This window comes from Microtus ochrogaster, unplaced genomic scaffold (assembly GCF_000317375.1).
Source record: "Microtus ochrogaster isolate Prairie Vole_2 unplaced genomic scaffold, MicOch1.0 UNK83, whole genome shotgun sequence".
Lineage (NCBI taxonomy): Eukaryota > Metazoa > Chordata > Mammalia > Rodentia > Cricetidae > Microtus > Microtus ochrogaster.
The window spans coordinates 107,515-134,697 of record NW_004949181.1 but is presented as its reverse complement, the minus strand read 5'-3'; the positions used below and the strand labels follow the sequence as shown (position 1 = coordinate 134,697).

Genomic DNA, 27,183 nt, shown 5'->3' with positions numbered 1-27,183 from the left:
CAGTTGTGGGTGCACAGAAGCTCCCAGAGACATGAGTCAGGACCTCTGCAAAGCCAGCAAAACCCTGGCTGTGTTTTACTAGGGAAATGGAAGTCGTTAGCTCCCATTTTAATTTAACAAGCCCAATTTTATAAATAAGAGTGAATTTTCCCAGACTATTATTTCTAATTATGCATTTACATCAATTCACATTATGTGGTTGATGAAATGTTAATACCAGAGGCAATTTTCTGCTGACGGGTGGCCTGAAGAGGAGCCTTCCTCACATTACAAGTCAATATTTTTGGAAATAATTACCCAGTTGCTCACCAGAGACGGCACTGACTAACCCAGTGGCTGTGTCTACATAGTACCCAACTGGAGATGCTGAAAGAGAAAGCGCTTCCTTTGGAAGAAAGGAAAGAAGAGACAAGTATACTGAGGCAGGTCTGGAGGGCAGCTTCTGCAGCTCGGCAGGCAGACTCAGCCTTCACTCCCTACCACTCCTGTGTCCTCCAGGGACGACATGGATCTGGGGCTGAGGTACTCTACCCGTGAGGAAGGAAAGACTGTGACTCTCTCACAAGCAAGGATTAAAGTTTAAAAATGTGCTCCAGTGGGTTCAAGTGCTTGAACACATGCTCCCCAGCCTGCAGGGCTGTTTGGGGAGAATGTGAAACCCTTGGGACTGCCGCCTAACTAGAAGTGGGTCACTGAGGGCAGAGCCTGCGAGAGGATGCCCCTTCTGTGTCTTCTCTGCCAAGATGTGAACAAACCATAACAAACGTTCCTGCCACTGTGGGCTGTGTGGCTTCAGCCACCAGGCCTTGCTGCAGTCAAACTGTGAGCCCCAAATAACGCCCCCAAGGTGCTTCTGTCCGCTGTTCTATCCCAGTGATTAGAAAAGTGAACAAGCGAATACCCGTATGTCCACATTTTTTATTAATTCAAGAAATGCTTGTTGTGGTCCAACTCTGTCAGGCACACTGTAGATGCTCCACGACTGATTATTCTGAGGAACAATAAGGAGAAAATGCAACAGGACTTCCATGCATCAGGCCAGTGAGGTACTCTGGTCCCAAGTGACAAAGTATCTAGGCACTATATGACACTAGCGGCAGCAGAGGCAGAGAAATTAGAGATGTCCGTCCGTAGTCATAGCCAAATCCCAGGGGGAAAATGCTACAAAGACTCCTGCCCTTCAGCATGGATCTCATCACTCCAGCCGACCCCTGGAGTGCCTTTTAAACAGGAAGTTCAGTACCCAGTGCTGGGACAGTGGAATCCCTGTGCACCAACTGGCAGACGACGGAGGCTGGAGTTAGGATGGTGGCTGAGCAGGAAAGAGAAAAGTACAGAGCTGGGGACAACCCAAAGGTTAATCACAGCTTGTGGCAGTGGGCCCAGGGGAGGGACAGCATTTCCCCCTGCTCGCCTCATGGGTGTCAAGCAACTTAGTGAGACATAGAAAACGGTCATGTTGGCAGTGCACCTGGCTTGGAAGGGGGCCAGAGTTGCCAGGTATGGCAGCACATGCTTACAGCCCCAACATTTAGGATTCATGAGATGGGGTGCAGCCTGGACTATAGAGCAAGAAGTAAATAATGAAATTCCCCTACCTCCCCCTGCCAAAATAGTGGTTGGAAGACAATTCCTCATTCTGAAGGGTATATCCTTCTGGCTCTTTCTGTCAGAGTTCAGTTTGTCAGAGTGCAGACAAACATCTCTGATTTCTTGGCACTCCCATTATCTCTGCAATGAGCCCCACCTCTTCACTATCAGGTCTTCGCAGATCTTGGAATCCACACTATGCACTAACTTCTGGACTATCTCAGACAGCCTTCCGGGCATCAGGAAGGGATATAGCCCCCCAACAGTAATGGGGAGTTTGAGCCTTCTTCTCTAGCTAGGGAAGGGCCCTGAGTCCAGGGTTACCATCTACTATCCCCCCCATGGTCAACCCAGCATGAATCTGCATAATGAAGGCCAAGAGGGAAGCAGACCCAGAGACTGCACTACCTAAATGTAGATACGATGTCCGTGAGGGAGAGTGGAAGGTAATTGTCTTAGTAATTGCCATATATACCACTTTGGTGGCTCTCAAGTTATACCTCAAAGGTTGATAAGGAAGTTTCTGTTAAGTGAAATTATAGGGTGTGTCTGAAGATGCCTTGGGCGGAATTATAATATACTGAGACCAGCAGCCACTAAGGTTGCACAGAGCATTTAGTACATATTTCTTCTCCGAACACGGAGTATTTGATGAGATTCCCACTAAACTGTAAATTTAGATTGGGAAAGGGAGAAAGGCCTGAAGCAGTTAGTTGTTAACTGAGCTGGAATTCTTGCTACACTGTTAGTGAGAACATCCAGATTCTTGCAGGAGGGGCTCCTCTTCATCCCGTGTCCCCATAATGTTCCTTGACTTCCTAACTTACCTCAGTCCCCATTCTTTCCTCTTTCTGATCATACCTGGCCCAGGTATACTCTGAAAGGTGTACCTCATACATGACCATCTGCCACTGAGCAGGCCAGGAGAAGATGTCGCAATCATGTGGGCTGGCCTCTCCGTAGCAAGGAAAAGCAAAGTCTGAGCCCACTGACCCATCTGGTCTAGAGGTCTAGATCTGAACGTAGTTCCTGCCACCCCAACGTTGAGCCAGAGAGAGAATTGAGGCACAAGTCAGTGTGGCCTGTGGCTAGGCTTTTACCACAAAGTGAATCTTATTTGGTACCTTTGTTTTGTTTCCCAGAAAGAAGAAAACTGTATTTTAAAACATTGCTGAGAAAAATCAAGTCAGATCTGAAGCTTCAAGACATTCTACGGATGAAGTCAGGCTCCTTCGTTGTTGACAGCTGCCTACCTTAAACCCTCTACGTACCTTGGCCTTGGCAATGGCTCCTGGTGGCCAAGCACTGTGTTCATCTAACCGTGCTGTAGGGAAAGCCTACAGGAAGAGCAAAGACAGGAGTGTTGGGTCAAGGCAGCCCCTCTCCCCCACAGGATGACCTTTTGTCAACTTCTGATGGGAACACAAATCTACCATCATCTGGATCAGCCTTGATTGGCTCAAATCCCATCAGAAAATGGGGGGGGTAGGCAATAAAACCTCCAGAATTGATATTAAACCACTGACATTTCACAAACCGTGCAGCATTGGCAGCTGCCAGTCTACCAGCAGGACAAAATCTGAGGGGGTGATTCAGGCGTGAAGGTCACAGCAGTGCCTGGGAGCTCCTCCAAGACCTCGGCATAAGCACCAGTATAGCAGTCAAGATGGCCAGAGTCTGGCCACTCACACCAGGGCAAGTACCCTTATGCAGCACTTCTGTCCATCCTGTGCTCTTTCTGTGTCTTTGTCTGTGACTACTCAAGTAAAGAGGTAAAACGAGCACAGCTGTATCCAGCAAAGCCCTGAAGCTAGGGACGATGTCAGTCAGAGCTTGAGACTATCCCCCCCCCCATGCTCTAGTCTCACAGTAGAGACGGGCCAGCTCCCAGAATGAGACCACGAAAGCCCAAGCTCCTTTGAGCAGCCCGGGAACTCAAAAGGGGGTCACACAATGGCTTTGGCTTCCTGCCACCTGTCACCCATTGAGTACACACCACATGCTGAGCGATGCGTCTGGGCAGGTGCAAGGATGGACTGGGTATAGTTCCCACCATGCAATGGTTCAGACCAGCCACAGGTCTTTCAATAACAGCTGTCTCTACTAGATAGGTAGGCGGTAAGTTTCCTCGGGTCTGCCAGCTCCAGGCACAGACCCATGCAGACAAGTGAAGCTGTCCCTATGCTGGTAAGTGTGAAAAGACAGAAACTCTGTGCATTAGTCAAAACGGAATCCACCCTAGATGTGGAAAAAGCCATGCCAACAGCATGAATCACCATACCTCCATGCTCAGCCCAGATGAGGCCTGAGTACTCAAGGCAGAGCCCCAGCAATCACCAGACCCTTGAGAGATGGAGTGGGAGACAGTGTTGATGGGACAGAGGGACCTTCTGCTTTATTGCACTAATCAGAGCTACCACTGGGGCAGGACAATTAGATGTGCGCAGACAGAGTGTAGACATGGGCTCTTCAAGGGAGAATTGCAAAGAGCTGTGTAAGACCACCAGAGTGTCTCCTATTGGCCCAGCACCCTATGGAGATGCTCTGGTCAGAGACTTGTAGTGGAGGTCCAGACAGCTGTAGGAGGATGCTACAAGCTTGAGGTCCTAGATCGGAGGCTGTCCTTTAATGGAACTGACACACCAGAACTTCTCCTGAGGTCAACGTGATGGAGAAACAAGTCCATAATCTTGTAGTATGCATCCATCCTAGCAATGTACAATGCTACTGCCCAGATGTCAGTTCATCCATTCCACAGCAGCTGAGGCAGGATCTCAGCATTTTCTAACAAGAGGAGAGACACGGCCACTCATCCTGAGGATCTGCTTACAGGCCTGGATTTGCCCATCCCTGGATTCGCAGCTCTGTGCCTTGAGTCCTATACTCACACTGGTTCCCTGATATGAAACTAACTCTTCAGAAGGCTGGTCACTCACATGGAGACCACAGCTGGCAGGACTGGACACTTGGGCATGCTACAGGTGACTATAGCCCCTTGAAGCACCTCCACCGCCATGTTCCAACACCTTGCCAAGGAGGTGATCTCCGGGTGTCTGTAAAAGACACAGGAGTGAGAGCCCCGACTCTCTGGCCTAGTTATGATCAGACAGTGCCGTGTTTTCCAATCACTGTCTTCACCGTTAAGGTGAAGAAAACGTGAGGGGAAATAATAGAGTTTATCTCAAACAAATCGATCAGCTCCATCTATCTGGCCCGAGCCTCTTAATTCTCCATAATGTCAAAGCAATTTTCGGTTAAGTACACAGTCTGTCCCCTACTAAATTAAACTAATAGATCTAGTGGGGAATAAAACCCCAAGTGCACTGAGAATATTAAAAATAAAAAAAATAAACTCTCTGTAGGTCTAAAGATTTATTTTGGCAAATGATTAAACAACACAGAGAGGCGGGGAGCTAAAATCCATTAGGGGGTGCTTAACTCTCTGGTCACTTCTTGTTCTGATTCTGCTTCTCCCAGCACCCAGGTTCAAGACCCACCAGGCAATGACTGCAATGCCCCGCCCTACTTCCCCACAGCACCAAAAGCCAGCAGGTATGCCTTGACAATGTAGACTGTTACTGTCACTTCTTCCTCAGCAGCTGAGTCATCAGCTCTCATGGTTCTCCCCCCCTCCCCGTCCTGATTTGGGCACAGTGGGGCTTTCACGCGTGAGTATGCTGTGGAGGTACTTCTGCTTGCCAGGACCCATTCTCAAAGGTAAGAGGAGTGGGGAGGAGAGGAAGGTGGCAAGCTGAGGACTCTCCTGAGAGATCAGTCGAAGAGAGCTGTCTACAGCAATGACCTTGCCTCTGCCTCCAAATATGAACAGATTGCCAATATCCCTGCTCATATCTCACCCAACAGACAAGTCACCAGAGTCCCTGTGACCTCTTTGTCGTGAGTCCAAAGGCTGCCCTGTCTCTCAGCTTCACCCATGATGTTACGCTGCACTTCTTTCTGTTTCAGTCACAAGGGGCTGTCTGCTAGCCCAGCCTGCTCTTTAGGGCAGCATTCTAGTCGGTAACACACCCTAGCCAGGCCCCATGGGAGACCATCTCACTCATCTCTGCTCACAGGCTCAGTTCTGTCAGGAAGCCTGCCCAAGGGGTCTCTAACTTTCCCCTCATGACCATCCCCATCTAGGGGAGTCATTCCATCCCATGCTGACATGCTTCCTGTAAGATTCAGCCCCGATACCATGTGCAACTCTCAGCCTCTCTATTCTAGGCACAAAAGTCCTTGCCAGGGAGGAAGGTGCAAAGCCTTGGAACCCAGAACTCAGGAAAATGAGGCAGAAGGATGGAAAGTTCCAGGCCAACCCTAGCTATGAGATTCTCAATTTAAAATTTGGACCACCTTCCCCCTCAACTCTTCACTTAAGTGCAGGGGCCTTGTGCAGGACATCCCTATATCTTGTTCTCTGAAGTGTTCCCAGTGCTGCAAAGTAAAGAAGGAGATCCTGCCTGGGGCCTTTCCCCCTTCATACCCCTTTCTCTAGATAGTTGCTAAGCCCACTAAACAATGTTTCTGATAGACTCACACACAGCCCCAGCTCAGCAGACCCAGAGAGAGACCACTGCTACTGCAGTGGCAATGGCAGGCCAGACCCTGGGGCCTGACAGCTGTGTGTCTTCTACAAATCAGCTGAGCCCAGGCTGAAAGCTATGCCTGCTTTGCAGTAGATACAAGGACAGGGCCAGGCAGTCCCTGTGACAGCTTAAGGTCTGATGAGCATCCAAGAGCCTCTCTTGACCCCACACAAGGCGGGGGTTGTCCTCCTCCTGGAATCTGACACTCCAGGCTAGTCATGAGACTGGACAGAAGAGGGCAAAAGGAACACAAAATGAAAGCTTTTCACTTGCCCTTCTTTTGGCTCAGAAGCAACCTCCCCACCCTTTCCCTCACGGGCAATCTTGGTGGTTCCTGACCTGATGTGTGTCCTTGCAGTGGGGTCCCCCCTGGGCCAGACTCCAAGCCTTTATCCCCTGACACTGATGGTAAATGAATGACTACATTTCCCAAAAATAAAAGTCCCTATAAATCTGATATTTTGCTTTAAGCTGTATGGTACCCAGAGTGCTGGGGTTATTGATAGAAAAGTTTATGGATGGGCTGCATCTTAAAATCAAAACACATTACCCAAAATCAATGTTGCTGCACGTGGCGGGGAAAGGACAAGAAAGGTCAGCCAACACAAGAATTTCGAAACCTCAACTCCAAGATGGAACATTAAAATAAATAAACCTCGCAAGTGACTCCAGGAGGCACAGCTAAGGCTGTGTTGAAGATGTTTTCAGAGATCACCACCGCCAGATCAGCACTGGAGAGGGCTTTTGCCCAGCTCACAGTCTAGCTACAACAGACATAATTTACGCATGTGTGAAAGGGACTCAAGGCACTGTGGCCAGGTCTAGCAGGAATAAGCCACGGACACAGCCAGTTCAAAGGCCACCAGGCGCGTTATGGGAGGTCCCTGCACACTGTCCCAGGCACTTCAGATCTGTGACTACAGAGAGAGGGAGGGAAGGAAACTCTGCATTTCTTCACCATGAGCAATCATGGAGGGGAACCAAACATTCTCACACATCCATCACAGGAAACTGCTTCCTTCACACAAACAGGATGCTTGCCAGCAAGGCATCTTTGCAGGTGCTGGAGAGATGTTTGCAGTGGGTAGGGCTGAGTGGCTGTTCCCCTAGAGAGAATCAACACCTTAAAGAAGATACACACACACACACACACACACACACACACACACTACCACAGGTTCTCGCTTTAGGCCTCTGGTCCACCAGGAGGTATCTAACTCCCTTTTCAGAGTTAGTACCCAGGCCAGAACAAAGTAAGAGTCCCAGAGTCCCTGCCGACCACCAGGAAATCCTAGCACAGGCGGCCAAGAGCCTCCCCAATGCTTCCAAATGTGTTCCTAGTTCATTCCTTTGCCCTAGCACAGCTGGGTGCTAAAGGCAACCAGGAAGGTCCTGCTCTCCCCTCCAATATACATGGGCTCTATCAACATAGAGCTAAATACCTCGCTCTGCCCTTCTCAGAAGCTCCAGGTTTTCTTGGCTTGGAAGAGAGTTGTGTGAGTTTTTGTTTTGTTGTTGTTTAAATAAAGAACCTAAAGTAAGACCGACCTGTGCTAGAGCCTCACTTGGCCACCTTCTAGCTGTGCGACCTTAGGGAAGTTCTACAAGTTCTCTGAGCCTCAACCACCTCGTCTATAATAGGGACTGAAACCACGTTGTCTAGCTCAGACTCTGTGCTAGACCCCTGTGCTAAAAGCCAGAGATGCCCCAGTGACCAAAGCAGGCAAAAGCTTTACAGACTTTAAACTGGAAAGACAATAAGTAGACATTGAATCCTATGGTAAAAAGTGGTTTTTTAAAAGAAAAGAATGAAAGGACAAAGGAGTGCTGGGGGCCGGGGGGGGGGGGCAGCCCCCGACTGCCGAGGCAAACATGAGTCAGAGGTGGATGAGCCTAGCGAAGAAAGTGACTTCTGGACAAAAACCAGAGCAGGAGTATTTGGGAGAGGCTGGAGAGATGGCTCAGCGGTTAAGAGCACTGCCGGCTCTTTCCAGAGGTCCTGTGCTCAAATTCCCAGCAGCCACATGGTGGCTCACAACCACCTGTAATGAGATCTGGTGCCCTCTTGAGGAAGAGACCTGGTCAATGGTTCTTATCAATTTAGACCATGAAACCCAGTATGGACAAGTTCATCAGAACCGCCATATATGGGCTGCCCACGCATGCTTCAGCATTGCCAGGGCATAAATTTCATTTTCATTTCCTTCACATCCCAGCTGGACCTGGGACAGGTGATGCAAGCACCGTGGGGATGGGCCGAGTATGTTGCTTTGCAGGAGAAAGGACCTTGTCCAGGGAAGAGTGAGCCAGGGGAAGGACAGAAAGGAGGAGAAGGCAGAGGGAGGGGAAGGTAAAGGTTGAGAAGGCAATCGTTTAATCTTGGGAGGCCATTGGTATTTGTGCTGGGTGGAGTGGGAGCCACTGCAGACTTCTGAGGAGGTGAAGAATGTGTGATTTATGTTTGAGAAGGACCTCTCAGTTGTCATCCTGAGACCTGATGAGCAGAAAATGCAGCCCGTGTCTGTTGTGCAACAAAAGCACAGAATGGCAAGCAGCTATTACTATTATTTACTATTATAGTAACACCAATTTATGTCATAGGCAAAAAAAAAAAAAAATTCCACCGGAGGAATAGGTGGAAAGAATCCACAAAACTTCAGAATGACCAAGGTCACTCCTCGCTGCAGGAATTCCCTCCAGGAAGCCTGGTAACAGGTCCCAATCCTGAACTGGCCCTGGTACTAGGAAAGAAGCTTACTACCTCACCAAACAAGCCAACGCATAGAGAGCTAGCTCATGCCATCAGATCCCTGCTTGGAATAAATTCCCCAACTGCCCCTGTAGAACTCTGCTAAGGTCCTGCATCTGTGTAGCATGATACAAGTCTGCCCCCTCCCTTCAAAAGCTGAGGACAGCAAGGGGTGGGCCTGCAAGGGCTTGCATTCACAGACCTATCCTGGTTTCTGAAGACTGGAGGAATGAAGGGGGCAGGGGGTAAGGGGGGACACTGGCTGATGCTGTAGAAGGAGTAGGCAATGGGGACCGTGGAGGAAAGGTCTAGATGCTCTTCTGTTTGCAAGATTATCAGTGAGTGACTAGAGGGTGGAAATGACTCTTTGGTCATAGGAGGAAGAGGAGGGGCAGAGGGATGCAGTACCCATGGTCTTCATTAGTGAGGACAAACTTTAGAAAGGGCTAGCAACCTCTTCTCTGGGTTCCTAACCGTCTTGTCTTAGACGAAGATGGCCATTGAGAAATTATTTCCCTTCTGGGTTCACCACGGGCAGAGACAGGAGGAGACTTACTCCAGCCTGCAGGGGAAGTTCACTGGGATGTGCTAGCATAACTTCAGGTAAAGCTAAGGAGACCAGACCAGACCATTGGCTGGGGAATCCCAAATTCTGAGGAAAAGAAAGAGAAGAAGCCCAAGTAGAGCTCCAGGGCTCCCCGCTAAGCCATTGTGCCTGGACTGAACCGCTCATCCACCCACACACCCCTTAGGAAGGGAGACTGCACTCTCTAGGCGGCTGCAGAGATGGCCAGGGAATGTTCTGGGACACATAGGCTGCAAAAGTGGGGGGATGGGCTGTGAACCCAACTGTGTATACCACCTCTGCCTCCTTCTGCGTGGAGTGGGGGGTTTGCAATGGCTACAGATGGGGCAATGGTTGGGAAGAGCTTGCGAGGACACAGGGCCTGGCTCTCTCCGGGCAAAAAGACCGCCCCCACCCAGAAACCTCCGGAGCCTTGAGTCGTGCCCGGCCCTTTCCATTCCGCCCCACCCGCACCGCCTCTGCCGTCACTCACGGCCGCTGCTTGCTGGCTCTCTGGTGCGCTCCGAGCCACAGGCACCTGCTAGCCGGGCTCTGGGCGCTGGGCGCTCAGTTCTGTCTCTCACACTGCGGACTCCTGGTCTTCACTGTCACCTGGCCTTGCTTCTGGCAGGACACAGTGCTTCTCCCTTCTCGCAGTCCTCTGGCGCCCATCCACCCACCATGGCCCCGGTCTGGGCCAAAGAGTGGTGTGGCTCATGGCCCAAACCTGGGTAAGGAGTTGAGGCCCTGGGGGCTGCGGAGAGGCTGGTGGGGGGGGGGCACACTGAAAGCAGGGTGGAGCAGCTCTCTCCAAGGATGGACACACTGGGAAGAAGCCAGGAGTTTGGGTGGGAAGACCCCCCTAGGCAAAACAGAGACTGGTGGGGCTGCGCCGCAGCCAGAAAGACGGTGGTCGCTCCTAGTGACCCCGCGTAGGGATGGGGGCCAATGAGTGGGGGCGGGGCGGACTCGGAGGGGAGGGCGGGGGTGATGCCGCCAAGGAGGCTGCTCGCCACCCAGCTACTGACCGCCCCCTCCCTTTTTCTCCCCTCCCCCTCTCCCCGCCTCTCTCCGGCTGCGGGTCGGTCACACCGGACCGGCTCTCTCCGCGCTGCACTGGGTCGGACGCCAGGTCTGCGCGCCGCGGTTGAGCGCACACTCGCCTTGCGGAGAGCGGCGGAGAAACCGGCGGGGGCGGCGACGGGGGAGCTCGGAGGGAGCCGGAGGAGGTGGCAGTCGGGAGGCCAGCCAGGAGACCGGGAGGCAGAAGCTGGTGGCTTTCAGGCACTCATCCCGTTCTCCAAGGATGGGTCCTGGCGCAGCCCGGCCACTGCCCGGCCCGCCTGGCAGAGACTGAACTGCGGACCCCCATTTTCCGTGAACCACCGGACCGAAAGAGGTACCGACTAAAGGACCCTCCTGGCACGACTTCGTCTCCTGCGCTCCCCCGCGCAGCGCCCCCCGCCAGACCCGCGCCTTGCCAGCCGGCTAGAAAGCCGGATTGATTGGCGGCAGGCGGCGGCCAGGGGAGGGGGCGCCGTGTCGGGCCATGGCAGGCTCCGAGGAGTCCTAGCCGGAGCTCGAGCCGGAGCCGAGCCCAAGCTGCTGCTGCCGCCGCCTCTCCGCGCCGGGCCCCCGCCGCCGCCGCAACCCTGCGGGAGATGGAACAGCGGAACCGGCTCGGTGCCCTCGGATACCTGCCGCCTCTGCTGCTTCACGGCCTGCTGCTCTTCGTCGCCGACGGTGAGCGCGGGAACTTCGCGACCGCGATGGGTTCAGGGGAATCTTTGCTGGGGCCACGAAAGTCTGCCTGCCGGCTTGGCCACAGCGGAGGAGAAAAGGAAGCAGCAAGCTTCACGGTCTCCAGTGATCCCCGGTGTGCAACCCAGGCTGGGAGTGGGTAGGGGCACGAGAGCAGATGAGGGTCGCCGCGGCTGTGGCGTCCGCTTAGGGAGTCTTTCGGTGGGCCCCCCCACTAAGCAGAGGAGGCCTGCAGCTAGCAAAAGTTGGCGCGCCGCAGCCTGGGCTCCAGTGCTGCGGCCCTATCTGCCCTGCACCTTGCGCGACCCGGAGCGAAGCAGCCTGCAGCAAGTGGCGGGTCTCTGCTTCCGCCTTGCAGCTGCTCCCTGAACTTTGCTGGCGCCTCCCGCGTTGGGCCGCATAGTAGCTGGGGACAGGAGTGGGGGCAGCCCCAAGGCCGGAGAGCAGGAGATCGACCTCCTCAGCCTCGGGTTGTCCCAAGCCCCCGCCTTTCAGCTGGTCACGCCTCTCTCTCCCGCCCCCAGCAACATTCACCGAAGTCCCCAAAGATGTAACAGTGCGGGAGGGAGACGATATCGAAATGCCCTGCGCGTTCCGGGCCAGCGGAGCCACCTCATACTCGCTGGAGATTCAGTGGTGGTACCTTAAGGAGCCTCCCCGGGAGCTGTTACACGAGCTGGCACTCAGCGTGCCAGGAGCCCGGAGCAAGGTAACCCGTTGCCCAAGAGGCACCCGTGCTTACCCTGCTCTCTCCAGGAGAAGTGAGGGTTACCCTTACAGGGCGCCGCCCTATCGCCCAGCCACCTCCCAATCTCTGCATCTCCACAGCATCGTCAAAGTCGGGGCGGCTGTCCCTAGATGCTGTCTGTTCTTAACATTGCTTCCTTCTCTGTAACCTCAGGGAACTCCCTTCACACCCAGCCCTTGAAAACCCACACTTGATCCAGTTTGGCGGCTCAGGCTCTCTAGCTCTGGGACTGTACTCTGATGGGTTCTGGCTGAAGAAAGATCACTTGGTTCTATTGGTCTTTCCTCCTCCACCCAAGGCGTTAGGGCTCAAGGCCAGGGGGTTCAGCTCTCCAGATTGCATTTACATGGTAGAGAGAACACGGTATCTGAGAACGGGTATCTGAGGAGCTGACCCACCCTCAGTGGCTGGAAAATCTTGCAGTCTGCCCCATAACTCACACTCACACTCCGGTACTCACTCACACCCACAGTGTCCCGGGAGCACACTCAGAGTCCCTGTTCTCATTTTCCTCTGGCACGTATTCACACATACCAGGCTGCCAAGGCCTCGGTGATGCTGGACCCTCCATCCAGTTTGTCACAGTTTCAAATTAAGTGGAGGGTTTAGAGGAGATGAGTAGGAGAAAAGACTCCCTCTTTTGCACGCCATCCAGTACCCACTCTGGACAGCAGACAGGCGTGTGTCAGGGGAGCCACTGCTTAGCCAAACAAGGTGTTAGCTCCAAACCTGCTCCTCTCTGGTACACTGCGGGAATCCTAATGTATCTGGTGCCCTCCACCATGCCACACCCCACGCAGTTAAACTCCCAGCCCACCTGCAGAAAGCCTCATTGTCAAAGACAGATCAGAGTTTCCCCGTGCACAAATGCCACCTGCTTAATCAATCTCTCTCTCCCTCCCTCTCTCTCTCCCCTGCCCTCTCCCTCCTCTCCCTCCCCCCTTCTCCTTCCTCCCCCTTCTCTGCATTTTAGGTAACAAATAAGGATGCAACTAAAATCAGCGTAAGTGTGGAGCCCAGCATGGGCCGCGGGAGACCCCTTCTGGCCGCTTTGCACTCCGCAGCTCCCTCCCCTTTAGAAAACCTTTTCGGCCAAGCAATGAGAGCTTTGCTACCACAGGGAAGCACTGTGGGCTACTTGGTGTATCTGGGCGCCATCTGTCGCTAGTAGAGGAATTAGGTTGTCTTTTGTGTAAACCAAGGGTCCAAATCCGAGTCCCCAAACCCCGCAACAGTAAACTCACCCTTTGCATAGGCTCCTGGCATGCACCTGCTCTTGACTTCTTGGCTGTCATTTCTTCCAAGACCTCGAGTGTGGCTCCTTGCTCAGACTGCTTGTGGCTCCCACTTTCCATCCCCTTCTGCCTCACCCTGCACATGAACCAGGCCCTCTAGAAGCACCCTCTGCTCGACCATCTCCTCTTCTACAGACAGCATAGTTGTGGGCTTCTGGGGGCTGTTTCTTATGCAGCGAGGATGTGTAGGGTCTGTGGCGCTGGAGATTGGAAGTACCAGGGCCTGAAAACAAGCCTCTTTGCAGACCCAGTTGAGAGGTGAGGGGTTGTGCCTGTTTTTGATGAATCTTAAAATTTCCACCAAGCCAGGAGGACTTTTTCAGGGCTCTTAACAAGTGGTCAGTCTTAAGCAAGGCAAGGGCTAACTGTAAATTACAGGGCAGGGGATGTATAGTTGTGCATGCTACAGGCAAGATGGACACACCCAGGCTCTCTGGATTCTAAGTAAAAGTGAGCGTGATTTCGGGTATATGTAGGATGTCCCAGAGCAGTTAGGCTGGGCATTAAGGTGCAGGAAGGATGTGGATGGTTCGCCACAGAGAGCCCCAGTCTGAAATTTCTTGCAAATTATGGAGAGTTATACATTCTGAAGGGGAAATGTGGGAAACCGTAAGAAAGAGTAAATGTGAGGTGAGACCGCTAGGAATTGGAGACCAACACAGTGCACACGCAACACAGTGTCTAGGCAGAACTGAGAGCCCATTGCCACCAGTTGAGATGTATTGAGGCATTAGGAAATACTGGGATGTTGTGGCAATTGGGATCCTATTGGCACAGTGATAGGGGAACCAAGATCCCCAGTCACCAAAGCAAATGTGGAGCTCACTGGTCAGGCCTCTAACCAGGCTGTCTTACAGACCGTGCGTGTCCAGGGCAATGACATCTCGCATCGCCTTCGGTTGTCTGCTGTACGACTGCAGGACGAAGGAGTTTATGAGTGCCGTGTGTCGGACTACAGCGACGACGACACTCAGGAACACAAGGCCCAGGCGTTGCTGCGTGTGCTGTCTCGGTTCGCACCGCCCAACATGCAGGCTGCTGAGGCAGTGTCCCACATTCAGAGCAGTGGCCCGCGGCGACACGGAGTCCCCAGCGCTGTCAGCTCCAGCAATGCAGGCACCGCTGTCCACACCACCTCTGAACCCGGGTACAGCAACAAAAACCCACCTCCTGGGAGCCCTCCCTCTAGACCAGAAGTTCCGGAGGCAGCCGCAGCTGCTGCCGCTGCCTCTGCGACCCACACAGTCACCACCACTGCTGCAGCAGCTGCTGCTGCTTCATCAGCTTCATCACCATCAGACCAGGCTTTCCTTCTGCGCCAGAGGCACGGTTCCGGTAAGAGCGGGCCCCAGAGGGGTCGTGTACACTCGGGAGAGCGGGAAGAAGGGAGGGGACCAGCTAGGACATTGTCAGATAGTCTTATCTCAGCGGCAGTTGTGTGTGCGGGGAGGGGGTGGAGGGAGCGCAGCGGACGCCTTTCTTGTGTTCTCTGGGCATTTTCCCAGTCCTGATTCTTAGCTCGTTGGAGCATCCTACCAACTATATTCACGACTGTGTAGGCTGTCCTGCCTGGCTCTGAGGCTGGATTGTAAAGGCATTCTGTCTTGGGCAGCGTTGGGAGCTGTATACTCAGACCCTCAGGTTTTGAAAGGTATTTCCCAGGTGGGGTACTGGCTCCTTTTGATCAAAGAAGAAAATAGTAGAAGCAGGCATTTGTCTTTGCTGATTGGTGCATTGAACTGTCCTTTAAGGTCCAGGAAGTTCGGCTGTGTAGCCTTTGCTCAGTGGTTTCTAGGTGTGGCCTTATACCCGGCTGTAAATTCTGTATGTACCCAAGACTTCCAGTTCTCCTTGGTTCCAGAGGGAAGAGAGTTGAAGATGGAGCACTGTACCCGTTATAAAAGCATACAGAGGCTGATACCCACTTTCCTAGGGAGCTAAAGTCTGGGGAGGTAAGGAGCTGAAGTTAGGCATTGTCAAACTAGAAATCAGAAAAAGGAACCGCTGCCCTGGTATTGGACCTCGTGGGGATGTTGGATAGCGGTAGTGAGGGTTTAGCATGCCCAGAAAAGCTCTAACTACTGTGCCAAGTACCTCTTCTCCCAAGATGCCTCCCTCTCCAACCAAACTCAGCCGGTGCTCCAGTGCTCACTCCTAGTGTCTGATTTTAAATAATTCACCCCTGGTCTGAACCCATCCTCTCAGTCTTTGCAGTGCATATTTCCCATGAAGGGAATCTCTACTGGTATTACAGCATGAAAGTCTAGGGGAGTTGTGGAGCTCTGATGGGTTGGGACACACTGTCGTGCCCCAGGTTGGCTATTCTGAGAGTACAAGCTCCTGGACTGTCGTCACTGAATCTGAGGCGACAGGCCTCACGTCACTTTTTATCCTACCCTCTTGCTGATCCTTAAGCCCTTGAACATTTGGAAGCGGCTGGTCCGTTCTGAGCATCAGTTCAGCCTTGTTTTCCCTTAGTTATTTTTCCTGTGGGAGACTGTTCTGTGTCTCCCCCTTCCTTGGGAACCTGCTGTGTGTGTGTGTGTGTGTGTGTGTGTCCCTCCTGAGAGCCTTGCTATGGCTGTTCTGTATCTCCCCCAAGGGATTCTATTCTGTGACACAAATATACACCACACACACACACACACACACACACACACACACACACACACACTCCAAAAGCATCTTATTCTGTTCTGTGTCTCATTTTCCCTGTGTGTCTCTCCTCTGGGAGACATAACTGTGTCCCCATTATTTGTGAGGAATTTTGTCACTTTTAGCTCCAGGGACCTATAAGAACCCTTCCAGGCCCTGGGAAAGATGGGTCATCTTCAAAGAACTCTCAGCTCTCCTGTTTAACTTGGGATGCTGTACCATCTGTATAAATTTAAAGTGCTATGACAAAAATACCAAAATGTCAGTAGCTCAAACACAATCCAAATTCATGGTCTTTGTTGCATCCCATCTTGTTCTGGGGTGGGAACAGCATATTCTGTTCAGTCATTCAGAAACCCTGGATGGCAGACTGTATTAGCTCCAGCAAGCAGCAAGTAGCTCCAAAATCTCTCTGGGAAGCACCATATAGCAGCATGTAAGCATGTGGGGAATAGAGATAGAAATGTCCCTTCGACCCAGTTCTAGGAGAGAATGGACCCCTAAGGCTATAAGGTATGCACGGTGCATAGTGAATTCACTTATTTCCTGTATATTTAGAATGACTCTATGTGTGCAGTATTTGTGAGAAACTGAAGAAGGTGTCTCTCAAACCATTCTGTAGTGCTCCATTTTTTCTGAGAAAAATCATTCAGGAATGGCAAGTTGGGTTTCTAAGGACCAGGCCTAGAGGTGATAGACATCACATCTCCCTGCCCCCATTCACTGACCACATAGATGCAAGTCTTTGGGGGAAATGTACTGGTTGTCTTGACAACTACTTTCCAGCTTCATCTCTCTGCAGTGTAAGAGGGCACAATTTTTGAAAGAACTGAAAGTCTCTATGTAGCATTCACTGGGTGTCTTAAGAAAGTGTTCATTGACTCATGCTATGATTGGCTTAATTGCTGCTGATTAAAAGACCCTCTGCCCTTTCCCCTCGGAAAGTAGGAAATAAATATATGTGGTAGACTGGAGAAAACCTCTGGAATGTTCCCCAGAGCAGTGACAAAAGAGATAACATGAAAGTCCAGATAAGAGTTAGGTTTGTGCCATCTAAGCTTCGTGTGTTGTGTCTTTTGGTAAGTGGTTTAGCATCTCTGTAAAATGGACAGTGTTAGGTCTGACGCTGGGAACTTCTGTGCGTACATGTTCATCATCATTACTGTGGCCTTAACTGCTCTGGATGGATAGGAGAAAATGAGCAAGCTGACAGCTGGAGACCAAGCTGTAGAGGGACCTTAAGAGATGAGTGTCACCAACAGGGTTGATTGGAGACTTTGACCCAGGAAGTACCATGTACTAGAGAGTCATGAGAGTGATCTTGGCCACACCCATAAAATTGTAATGAGACCAAGGTTGTGAGCTCATTCCTGTTGGAAACCCCTTTTCTTTTGTTCGTACCTGGCCCTTGAGAGCTACTACACTGGCCTTGAGAACCAAGCACGGCCAGTCTGTGTTGGATGAGTTCATCCACTGGAGTTGGATGTAGCAACCAGGTTGGGATTTCTTTCTTGTGAAGACAGCCGTTTTCAGTACCATTCAGAAAGCACAGGCAGCTGGGCCCCCTGTAGGCCAGATAGTGCAGTACCATTGCACTTTCTGGCTCTTGTTATTTCTATCACCCAGTAACCTTTGCCAGCTTCTACACAGGCCAAGAAGTGGCATATCTCAGACCAAGCCCTGGTTTCTCTCCAGCTCCCTACTGAAGATGAAACATGGTCAGATGAAGTCAGTAAATCTGTGCACTTCCCCCATCCCTGTGCCCTCTCTTAGGGGAGTCACTTAGTTGTAGGTACCCACTCTGAATCTGGAGAAGTGGTACATGTGACCTCTAATATGCAAACGCACCTAACAGCTTTGATTCCAAGGAGGGAATCACCCAGTGGGTGAAGTTGAAACATTTAGCATGTTTGCATGGTGGGTATTAACCTTTCTGCAAGACTTTCCTAGGCTCATGGCCAGCTCTGGGTCCCCAGGGAGGCAGCAGGTTCAGGGATATCTCGGAACTTCCAACAGCAGGAGACCACAGCATGTTCTGAGCCTGTCTCCCCAGCTCCTTTCCAGTGCGCAGATCTAAGCCAGAGAGGCCCATTGCTCTTGGTTAACAGGCAGACATGTTTATAGTGCTTCTCAGTCAGGATGCTGGCAGAGCAGATGGCACAGTCATGCAGAGTCACTGAGGGGCATTGGCACAGGGTAGTTATGAAGACAGAAGCAGGGTTAGGCCAGCCAGCATAGGAAGGTTGTAAGTCCCCAGAACTGGCAGCAACAGGAGCTGTTAGTATCCATGGAATACAGATTGGGGGTGACTAGGGGAGGGGGAGCTGGGATGAGATTGGCAGCAGTCAGAGCAGCTGGGGGACAATGTTCCATGATCAATTCTGTAGTCTCAAGGTCTCAATGGAGGGACTCAGTTGGCTTTCCATGACCCAACAAGGACCTCATTCCCCTCTTGGATGTTTCTGGCCTCCTATTAGCCAAACCCTTTTAAAACCCAAGGACAAGGGCATTTGGAGGAAGCTGTCTAGAGAGGTAAGCCCCAGATCTTAGAGCTCAGTGAAGAAGGTCAAATGGAGGATCCAGGGGACTGGAAGTCACCCCAGCCTTGGTGTAGTACATCCTAACCCTTCCAGACCAACAACTTCAAGAGAGTGGCCCCGGCCCCCTCTCCACATGGTGTCATACACAGTTGATCCTAAAAGACCTTCTGTGCCTGTATTTGTGAAGTGAGCTATTTCAGCACTGCCAGGAAGAAGATACAGGACAGCTTGCTCCAACATTGTCATATTGCCCCTTTCCTACTCGTCAGCCAGGAAAGGAAACCTCTTCTCTACTCACCCATGCCCAGCATGGCCATGTATGTATTTACACTAAAAGTTTGTTTAAAAAACTCATTCGTTTCATGTCTCATTCGTCAAGAGACGTTTTAGTACATATACTTAAAAGTAGTCATGATTGAGTTAGCAAAGCAGATCAGGCAGAGAGGGCTGTGTCTGTTCCTCACAGTGTGAGCCAGCCTGGCTACTCATGTGAATGCTGATCCACTGTCATGAGTTTTTAGCTGCTGGTTGCCATTGGGGGAGACAGAGTGTCTTCCAAACACTTCTAATGGAGGAAGGGCACCAAGGAATCCAGCCCAGCCTCAAAAAACAATATAGGTGACAGCAGAAAGACTTCCATGTTGGCAAGATGTTTCCTTCTGTGGGGAACTTGGGATCTGACTGTGGTGAGCGAATCTCTAACTAGCTTCAGGGCTCCAGTACCAAGGAGAAGCACCACAACGCTGGGATGGCTGTGTCTGGATGCAGAGAACTAGATGCTTCCAATATCTATCTCTTTTTCCCCAATATTTCAATTAATGGTGAGAAGACAGTTAAGGCCATGGGTGTGACTGTGGTGTTCTGTGGTGGAGAGGCTGTTTCTGCTGGGAGCCATGGGAGGGGACATCCTTGGATGTTGCCATGGCAACCATAAACCATGACCAAATGGGACTGTGACTGAACTAAAAACGCTCACTCTGCCTTAACCTGTGCCCTGGGTAGATGACAAAGCTGGCACAGTGGCACCAGGGTGGTGCTGGAGAGTCAAAATGCTGCAGAATCCCGTCACAACAGAAAAGCTAGGAACCCTGGGCCCAGAAGGACTTGTAGACCACTGTAAATATGTTCTTCCCTCATGTTCTGATGTGACATTAAGGACCTCATTTTAGGAAGGAGGAAAAATGTCTAGTAAAGGATGTCCTCAGAAGAGGAAGGACTCAGTGAGCATCCCGAGGGAGAAAAAAAATGAAAGGACTTTGTAAAAGGAGTACTGGAGGCTCACAGCTGGTAAGAGACAGCTGCGTCTTCCTGAATAGTGGCAAAATCATGTCTTATCAGTGATAGGAGGCTCTCCCTCCCAGCCAACCACTGGGATTCTGTCCAGACCAGCCTCATGACTCCCATGAGTGAGGACCAGAAATGGCAGCTATGGGCTATTGATGTAATCACGAGAGGCTTCCTACAGGCAGACTGTTTCCAGGCTGGAAAGAGTCAGTTAGGGATGATGGCCTCTTAGCGTAGCTGATGCCCAGAGAGGTTCTAGATTCTCCTGTAGCTCCCTCTCTATGATGTGATACGAAGGCTGCATGAAATGGAAGGGGTTTGCTCTTATATCTACCCACGAGTGGCCCAGCAGCTCACAGCCTAGTCCTTCTTCTTGCTGAGAGATTCCCCAATAAATACTAGCTGCTCCTGCAGTGTACTGATCATTCATAGTTGCACCTGCTTTTACGGAGCACATATGCCTGCCACTGTCACCTCTACCGTCCGCAGCAGTTCTTCCCTTTATTCCCAAGGACACAGTCCCTTCTCCAGTTTGTTCCTGAAACCCAGATTCTTTCATCCACAGTAATGGCAGCCCCCAAGAGAAGATCCAAGTGCCAGACTTTCTAAATGTCACCAGGAGCCAAACCACTAAGGAGTTTCTCATTAAATACACCAGGAGCACATTTTTTAAGGCTCTGAATGTTAAGGATTCCCCAAGCATCCTCAGGGATAAACGGGGTCAAGTGCTTCTGTAATATGATATTGATTAGTCCTGCTCCATGTAGACAGTGGTGAGGGCTTGCCTGTGGTCTAAACCTCAGAGCTTTATGGAGATGCTAGCAAGGTTTTAAGATATTTTTGCAGCACAGGGGGAAAGCGTATTATCTGTTTTATTCCCCTGTGCTTGATGATGCTTCCCAGGTATCTCTTGCAAACTCATCCAGAAATGCAAAAAGTCTTACACAAAAGCGGCAAGGAAGTTGAGAGTGAGACAGTCTTGTGCTTCCTCCCTATCCCTACCCATTCCTTAGGGAGGATCTTCCTCAGAGTGGTGCTCCCTGGGAAATGAGTCTGGTGGATTTGGTAGTTTAAAGGAAGAGGCTCATGTAAATACCAAAGAGGATTAGTGCCTTGGGTTCCTCCAAGGCTAGGGTTAGGTTGATGTGGAGCACTGACTGATGGAACAGACTGAGGGAAGCAGTTGACAATGGGCAAATCCTCAGTAACTTGTTGAAGTGGAAGACTGGAGCTTGCCTATGTCCTTCATGCAATAACCCTTGAGACACAGGCTACCCCCAAAACATGCTCAGATGGGAGTAGTCTGAAACGATTGGATTTCCTGTTTTCTCTTTACCACCATCTAGGATGAAACATAAACAGTACTTTACTCTAGCTAAAAGGGGCTGCTGTTGCTATTCTGTTAGTAGACTTGCCTTGGTGCCAGGTGTCTGTTGAAAATAAGAAGCTGTGTTAGTGACTTTTCTCAGCACTGTGACAAGCTACCTGATAGAAGCATCATTTGTATTTATGTCCAGGGTTTCAGAGGGTACAGCCAATCATGGGCAGGGAATCTGTGGCAGCTGAACACAGTGTTTTGTGATCCAGTGGCTTCTCACACAGGAAGGAGAGAGCTCAGCTTGGAAGAAGGGCTGTAAGCCTCCGAGGCTTGCTTTCTTTGACCCACCTCCTCCAGCCATGCCTTCCATCCCAAAGGTTCCATTCCTTAACTTCAGGACAGTATTACCAGTTGACAACCAAGTTGGGGACTATTTGCATGAAGCCACAACAGAAGCCAAAGTGGACATGTCAGAAGCTCTTTCCTACTCCAAACTCAAGGATCCTTCTCCATCCATCTCAGAAGTGGTCATCTGTTAGAGGACAGCCTCAATGTTCCGACCACTCAGGAGTCTTTGAAGGCTGATTGTCAGCAGGACACGTCTTACCAACACCAAACTATCCACCCCATGCTGTTAGTGAGTAAGGGCAGGGGAAGGACCTGGGTCAGTCAGTTCTCTGGCATGCCTCCCGTGCTGCCCATCCCTGTAGACTTAAAGCACAAACCCAGTAAATGCTAGGACAGCTTGGGAGGGAGAAGCAGCCGCCATCACGCATGACCACTTCCTTGGTCCCCCTGACATTATAATCATTCCCGTGGTTCAGCTAGCTGAACTGCAGGCAAACCAGGGTTTGAATGCCAACAAATTCTACGTCTGGGCCCTGGAGCTCCAACCACCCAGAATCACAGTGTACAACCTTCCTTTCCTAAGCACCGCATTTTCTCCCGATACTGTCCACCTTTGTGCCTTGGAATCTTGGCTTCGTCGTTAGCCATAAGCGAGTACTCTCCTCTTTGTGGAACCAGGTCCCAGGCTGGAGGACAGCTGGCTGCACCACAGGAGGCCGTCTGCTAATTTTCAAAATCAGATGAATGAAACACCTGACAGAACAAGGGAGGATTTATTTTTGTCTCAATTTCAGAGGCATTGGTTCATGTGGTGGTTTGAATGAGAATAACTCCCAGAGACACAAATATTTAAATACTTGGTCTCCAGTTGGTAGCGCTGTTTGGGCTAGGTTTAAGGAGGTGTGGCCATGCTGGAGGAAGTGTGCTACTGGGAGTGGACTTTGAGTTTTCAAAGCCATGCTCTATTCTCAGTCCGCTGTCTGTTTCCTACTTATGGATTGAGATGTGGACTCTAGGCTTCTGCTCTCAGCATCTAGTTCCTGCTGCTTTGCTGCCTCCACCCCACCATCATGGACTCTCATCCTCTAGAACCATAAGCCCACATAAACTCTTCTATAAATTACCTTGATTATGGTGTTTCATTACAGCACTAGAAAAGTTACTAATATAGTTCTTCATGGTGGGTGGAGAAACAGAAAAAAAGGACATTCTTGTACTCAGCTACCCTTCTTCTCTGTTTGTCCCATTGAGTCCTTTAGCCCATGTGTTGTCTGAGGTTTCTGTCCTGCCTGGTTTCTGCACTCATTAAGTCCCAAAGAAATCACACAGAGGTCTACATTAGTTATAAACTGATAGGCCTAGTAACTCAGACATCTTATTAGCTATTATAACTTATATTAGCTTATTATTCTTGTCTATGTTAGCCACATGGTCCGGTGCCTTATTCTGCGAGGCAGTCACATCTTGCTTCTTCTATAGATGGATCACGACTGCAGAGGAATGGGCTTTCCCTCTTCCCAGAACTTTCCTCTTCTCATCGCCCTGCCTCTACTTCCTGCCTGATTGTCGCGCTTATATTTCCTGCCTGGCTACTGGCCAATCAGTGTTTTATTAAAATACAATTGACAGGGTACAAACCATTGTCCCATAGCACGCATGCATAGTGTCACCCACAGTCATGGTGGGTCTTCTTCCCCTAATTACTTGCTTTTGGAGCGCCCTCACTGACACACCCGCAAGTTAGACTCACCAGTCTCCCAGGAACTTCCAAATACATTAAAGTCAACAGTGAAGATCAGTCATCACGGAATGTTCACAGAGCCATAGAGCCCAGTATCTAGGAAACATGAGGGGATGTCATCTAAAGTTTATGTGGGAATGGCATTAAGTGTCTAGATCATCCAACAAGCTAGGAACGTCAATGTGCGACTTATCCCATGAGTGCTATCTTTTCTCCTATCCACCAGTGAACCTAATGGTGGTGAAAGGAAGGTGGGGGAAGTTGTTGGAGCTTCCATACAGAAAGTATGGAGCATTTGCAAATGGCTCAGTGAGTTGTGTGCATTCTCTCTGCCGTTTGTGAAGGGTGGGCACCATGCAATCATCTCTGCCTGTCTAGGGCTATTTTCCATGAATTGAGCTCTCTTGTGAGCAAGAACAGCTTTGCCACAGTTTTCCATGCTCCTCTAGAAAACTGAATCCCTAATTCTAGCAGGTTCATTGTAGGTCTGGCTGTGCCAAAGTCGTTCCTTGGGAAAGCCTTACCTGAGCTGTAGCTGTTTGTGCCTGGTTGTGCTTTGGTATCCAGGCTGCCATTTGTGGGATACTGTTGTGATGGTAAGAGGCAGGACAAAGGAGCAAGGATGCCAGGCTTGGAGGAACAGCTGGGTTGTTCACTCATTCATTCATCTTCCAGTGTCCTCCAGACATCTTTCATATGCAGAGACAGCTGTGTAGCCTGTGAACACAGTTTAAATATAGGCTCTGAGGCCTGAGAGTCTTACAGGAAAACTAACCCATGCCGCCAAAGTTAAAATCCCCTGTTATGGGTGCCATGTTAGAGGAAGGCCCAGAGGAAGCTACCTTTGGCAGCTAGGAATGTTGGAGGAGGGCTTGATCTTCAGAGGGACAGTTAAAGTTAGAGGCCCTCATAGATGCAGAGATAAGGGGTCTCTGTCCCAAAGGGGGCCATGGCAGTGCAGTGAACTGACTACTGTAAGCTACATAGTCTGTCATCTGCAGAGTGGGGATGGTGGCTCCTGCCCTGCTGATCTCAGTAGATGCCCAAGGAGCAGTAACTGAGAATAGTGCCTGGAAGGGCTTTGTGAGCAAGAAGGAAGTTCAGCTCCTCTTCTCCATAGGCACATCCTTTCAAACACACCGCAGTGTCTGTTGTGTTTGAAGCTAATACTTGACTTTCTTAGGAAAGTCAGCGATTGTTTGAAGGGGGTATCTGACCAAGCCCTGGAAAGTAGAAAGTATAAAAAGGAGGCAGAGCACTGGAGTTAGAGGTCAGCCTTTTGTGGTCCCCTGCATCCGGGATAGCATCAGACCCCTAATTCCTCATCCTCACTCCATCCCGTTCTACTCCAGAGTCTTCTTGGTCCCCTTCCTTTCAGCCTGGGTGTTTCTTTAGCCACCTAAAACATGGGTGGGAAGATGGGTGAGTTGCATACCAGGTGAACCTTGAAGGATAGGTGGGTTGTAGCTGCCAATATGCCTAGGTGAGGAATTTCTAGAATCTGCATCAGGAAAGATGCCATAGAAAGAAAGGTCCTAGACAGTGGTATAATCAGAATGCCATGCTAGTCCATGTTCTGTGTCTACCTCTGAACCACAGGACAGAACAATATGTTAGGCAAAGTTGGGGCACAGCTAGTCCCTAGACTAGCTTCTGAGACAGGTATGCTGTACCCTATGGTGATTGCCTGGCCCCAGATTTGTTGATGATCATCGAAAGATATTGTAGGTTTGTCTCCTCAGATATTAAAAGATACACAGTCTTCAGGTACGTGAATGTGTAACTAACTGTACTTGCTTTAGAGATTAACATAACAATAAAATATGCAAGGCTGTATTTCATGATGTGTTTTATTCTAGAGTCATATTTTTATGCATGATACATCCTGGGAAGTTCCTTGACACTAATCTTATTTCATGAGCATGTGTTATAGAATTTTCCAAGCACCATCCTTGGGCAATTAAAATGCATTAACTATTGGGTTAAATTATATTTCTACAGGAAAGTTCTCAGTGAGAAACAATGTGCAGGTATCCCCAAAAACAGAATGTATACAGAAGTTTCTGGCCTGTCTGGTTCCACAGCCATTCAGTTTCAAAGAAACACAGAGAGGTTTATATTAATTATAATACAATATAATAAGCCTGTTAGTTCAGGCTTATTATTAACTAGCTCTTACAACTTAAATTTACCTACAGTTCTTGTCTATGTTTAGCCACATGTCTTGGTACCTTTTCTCAGTGAGGCACTCTCATCTTGCTTCCTCTGCATCTGGCTGATGACTGACTGTTTGCCTTTCCTCTTTCCAGACTTCTCTTAGTCTGATTGTCCCATATATACTTCTTGCCTGGCTACTGGCCAGTCATTATTTTATTAAACCAATAAGAGTGATAAATCTTTACAGTGTGCAAAAAAGCATGATCCCACAGCAACAGAAGAGGGGGCAGAGGTTTATAAATGGAAAGATAGACCTGGAAAAGCCAATAGTTCTGGTCACAGGGCTAACCCTGTTCTCTGCCCTGGCATCAACACCACATACTATACACATAGGTGCTTGTCAGGCCTGCCTCTGAGGAGAAGTACAGGGAGGTTGGGGCCCTATTTAGCAGACTGGAGGGCAACCATTGAGAGCCCACTCATTATGTGCCTGATCCAGGGAAATCTTGGAAACTCTGGCTCAAGGATCCTGAATACAGAACAGGAGAAATGAACCCAGTCTACTTGAATGAAAATGGGCTGAGTGGGAGACTTCAGGGAGGGCTGGATTCCCTTATCCACCACTCTACCTCCACTTCCCAGTCAGTGTAATGGTTACATGAGCACTGCACAATCCTCAAGTTCGGAAGTAGACTGGGGGTAACCTAGAGTAAATGTTCCCAAACCGTGTTCCTTGTAAACTGCTAAGCACTGCTAGCCTCATTTGGTTCTATTTCTAATATTTGCATTTATTCTTGCATGTTTATTTGCTGTAGTGCTGGGGCTTATTTATTGTAGCCTTGCACTTTCTGGGCAAGCATTGTACCACTGAATTATACCCTAACCCCTTACTGGTGGATTCTAGATGGGTGTTCTACCACTGAGATACATTGGTCTCTTGCTAGACTTCTGGTGGTTGTATTTTGGTTTCATGTAGTTATTAGTTTGAGAAAACAATTCTACAATTTAAACATATCCAAACATAGTTGATATGGTCCAAATTACATGGAAAATATATGTACTATATATATATATATATACATTTATATTTGGAAATATACAAAATCCACAAATATTTTGCACATAAATCAATGCTCTGCCTTCTATGAAAGGGATTTGGAACAGCTTGGAAAAATGCATGTTGCATGATAAGCACATTCAGGGAGAAATGGAAGAAAAAGTTGAACTGAGTCTGAGATGCATGAGAGATGCATCTGAGTCATCGTGGGTTGGAAGGTCAGGTTACTAAGCCCGGCTCCCTAGGAATCTAGGACAGGTTCTTAGCCCCAGGTGGAGGCCATGTATGGAACGTCTGACCACTGCTGCACAGTGAGCAGCTGGGGCTTATGTCCAACCATTCAACCCGCCAACAGTGAATCTCACAGCACAGGCAGCACACAGAAACAGGGAGGCACACAGATGAGTCACAGTTTCCCCTCTCGTTAGCTCACCCTCTGGCATAAGACAAGGGTGTCAGACAGCAAACACACCCGCAGCTGCCCACACACAATCCAGAGGAAACTGACTGTGCTCTAGAGTCCTTGGGATAAGGGAGGTTTCTAACCTGAGGCTTGAAGGGAACTCCTGGGAGCAGGAAGACAGGTGGGTGAGGGGCACCAGAGGATGAAACTAAAGGAGGCTGTGCCCAGATGAGAGTTGGTAGGATGAGAAGCTGTGCAAGGGGACAAAACAGGGGCAATATCCAGCAGAGGCAGCGCTATCAAGGGGACAAAACAGGGGCAATATCCAGCAGAGGCAGCACTATCAAGGGGACAAAACAGGGGCAATATCCAGCAGAGGCAGC

At 50.1% G+C, this 27,183-nt stretch overlaps 1 protein-coding gene across 3 annotated transcripts in view; it reads left to right on the top strand.

Annotated features, from left to right (window-relative positions):
- The first annotated feature begins 9,833 nt into the window (after positions 1-9,833).
- Positions 9,834-27,183, top strand: part of Vstm2b (V-set and transmembrane domain containing 2B) — a 30,060-nt gene continuing 12,710 nt past the window's right edge. Inside the window, exons 1-5 of one of the 3 annotated variants that reach the window (XM_026777784.1) lie at positions 9,834-10,224; positions 10,626-11,236; positions 11,779-11,963; positions 12,976-13,005; positions 14,218-14,632. In XM_026777784.1, coding sequence (XP_026633585.1) covers positions 11,155-11,236; positions 11,779-11,963; positions 12,976-13,005; positions 14,218-14,632 — 712 coding nt within the window. In that variant the 5' untranslated portion in view covers positions 9,834-10,224; positions 10,626-11,154. Of the gene's footprint in view, positions 10,225-10,625; positions 11,237-11,778; positions 11,964-12,975; positions 13,006-14,154; positions 14,633-27,183 lie in introns of all 3 variants that reach the window. The other 2 variants (XM_005370648.2, XM_013354992.2) reach the window with 2 other exon arrangements.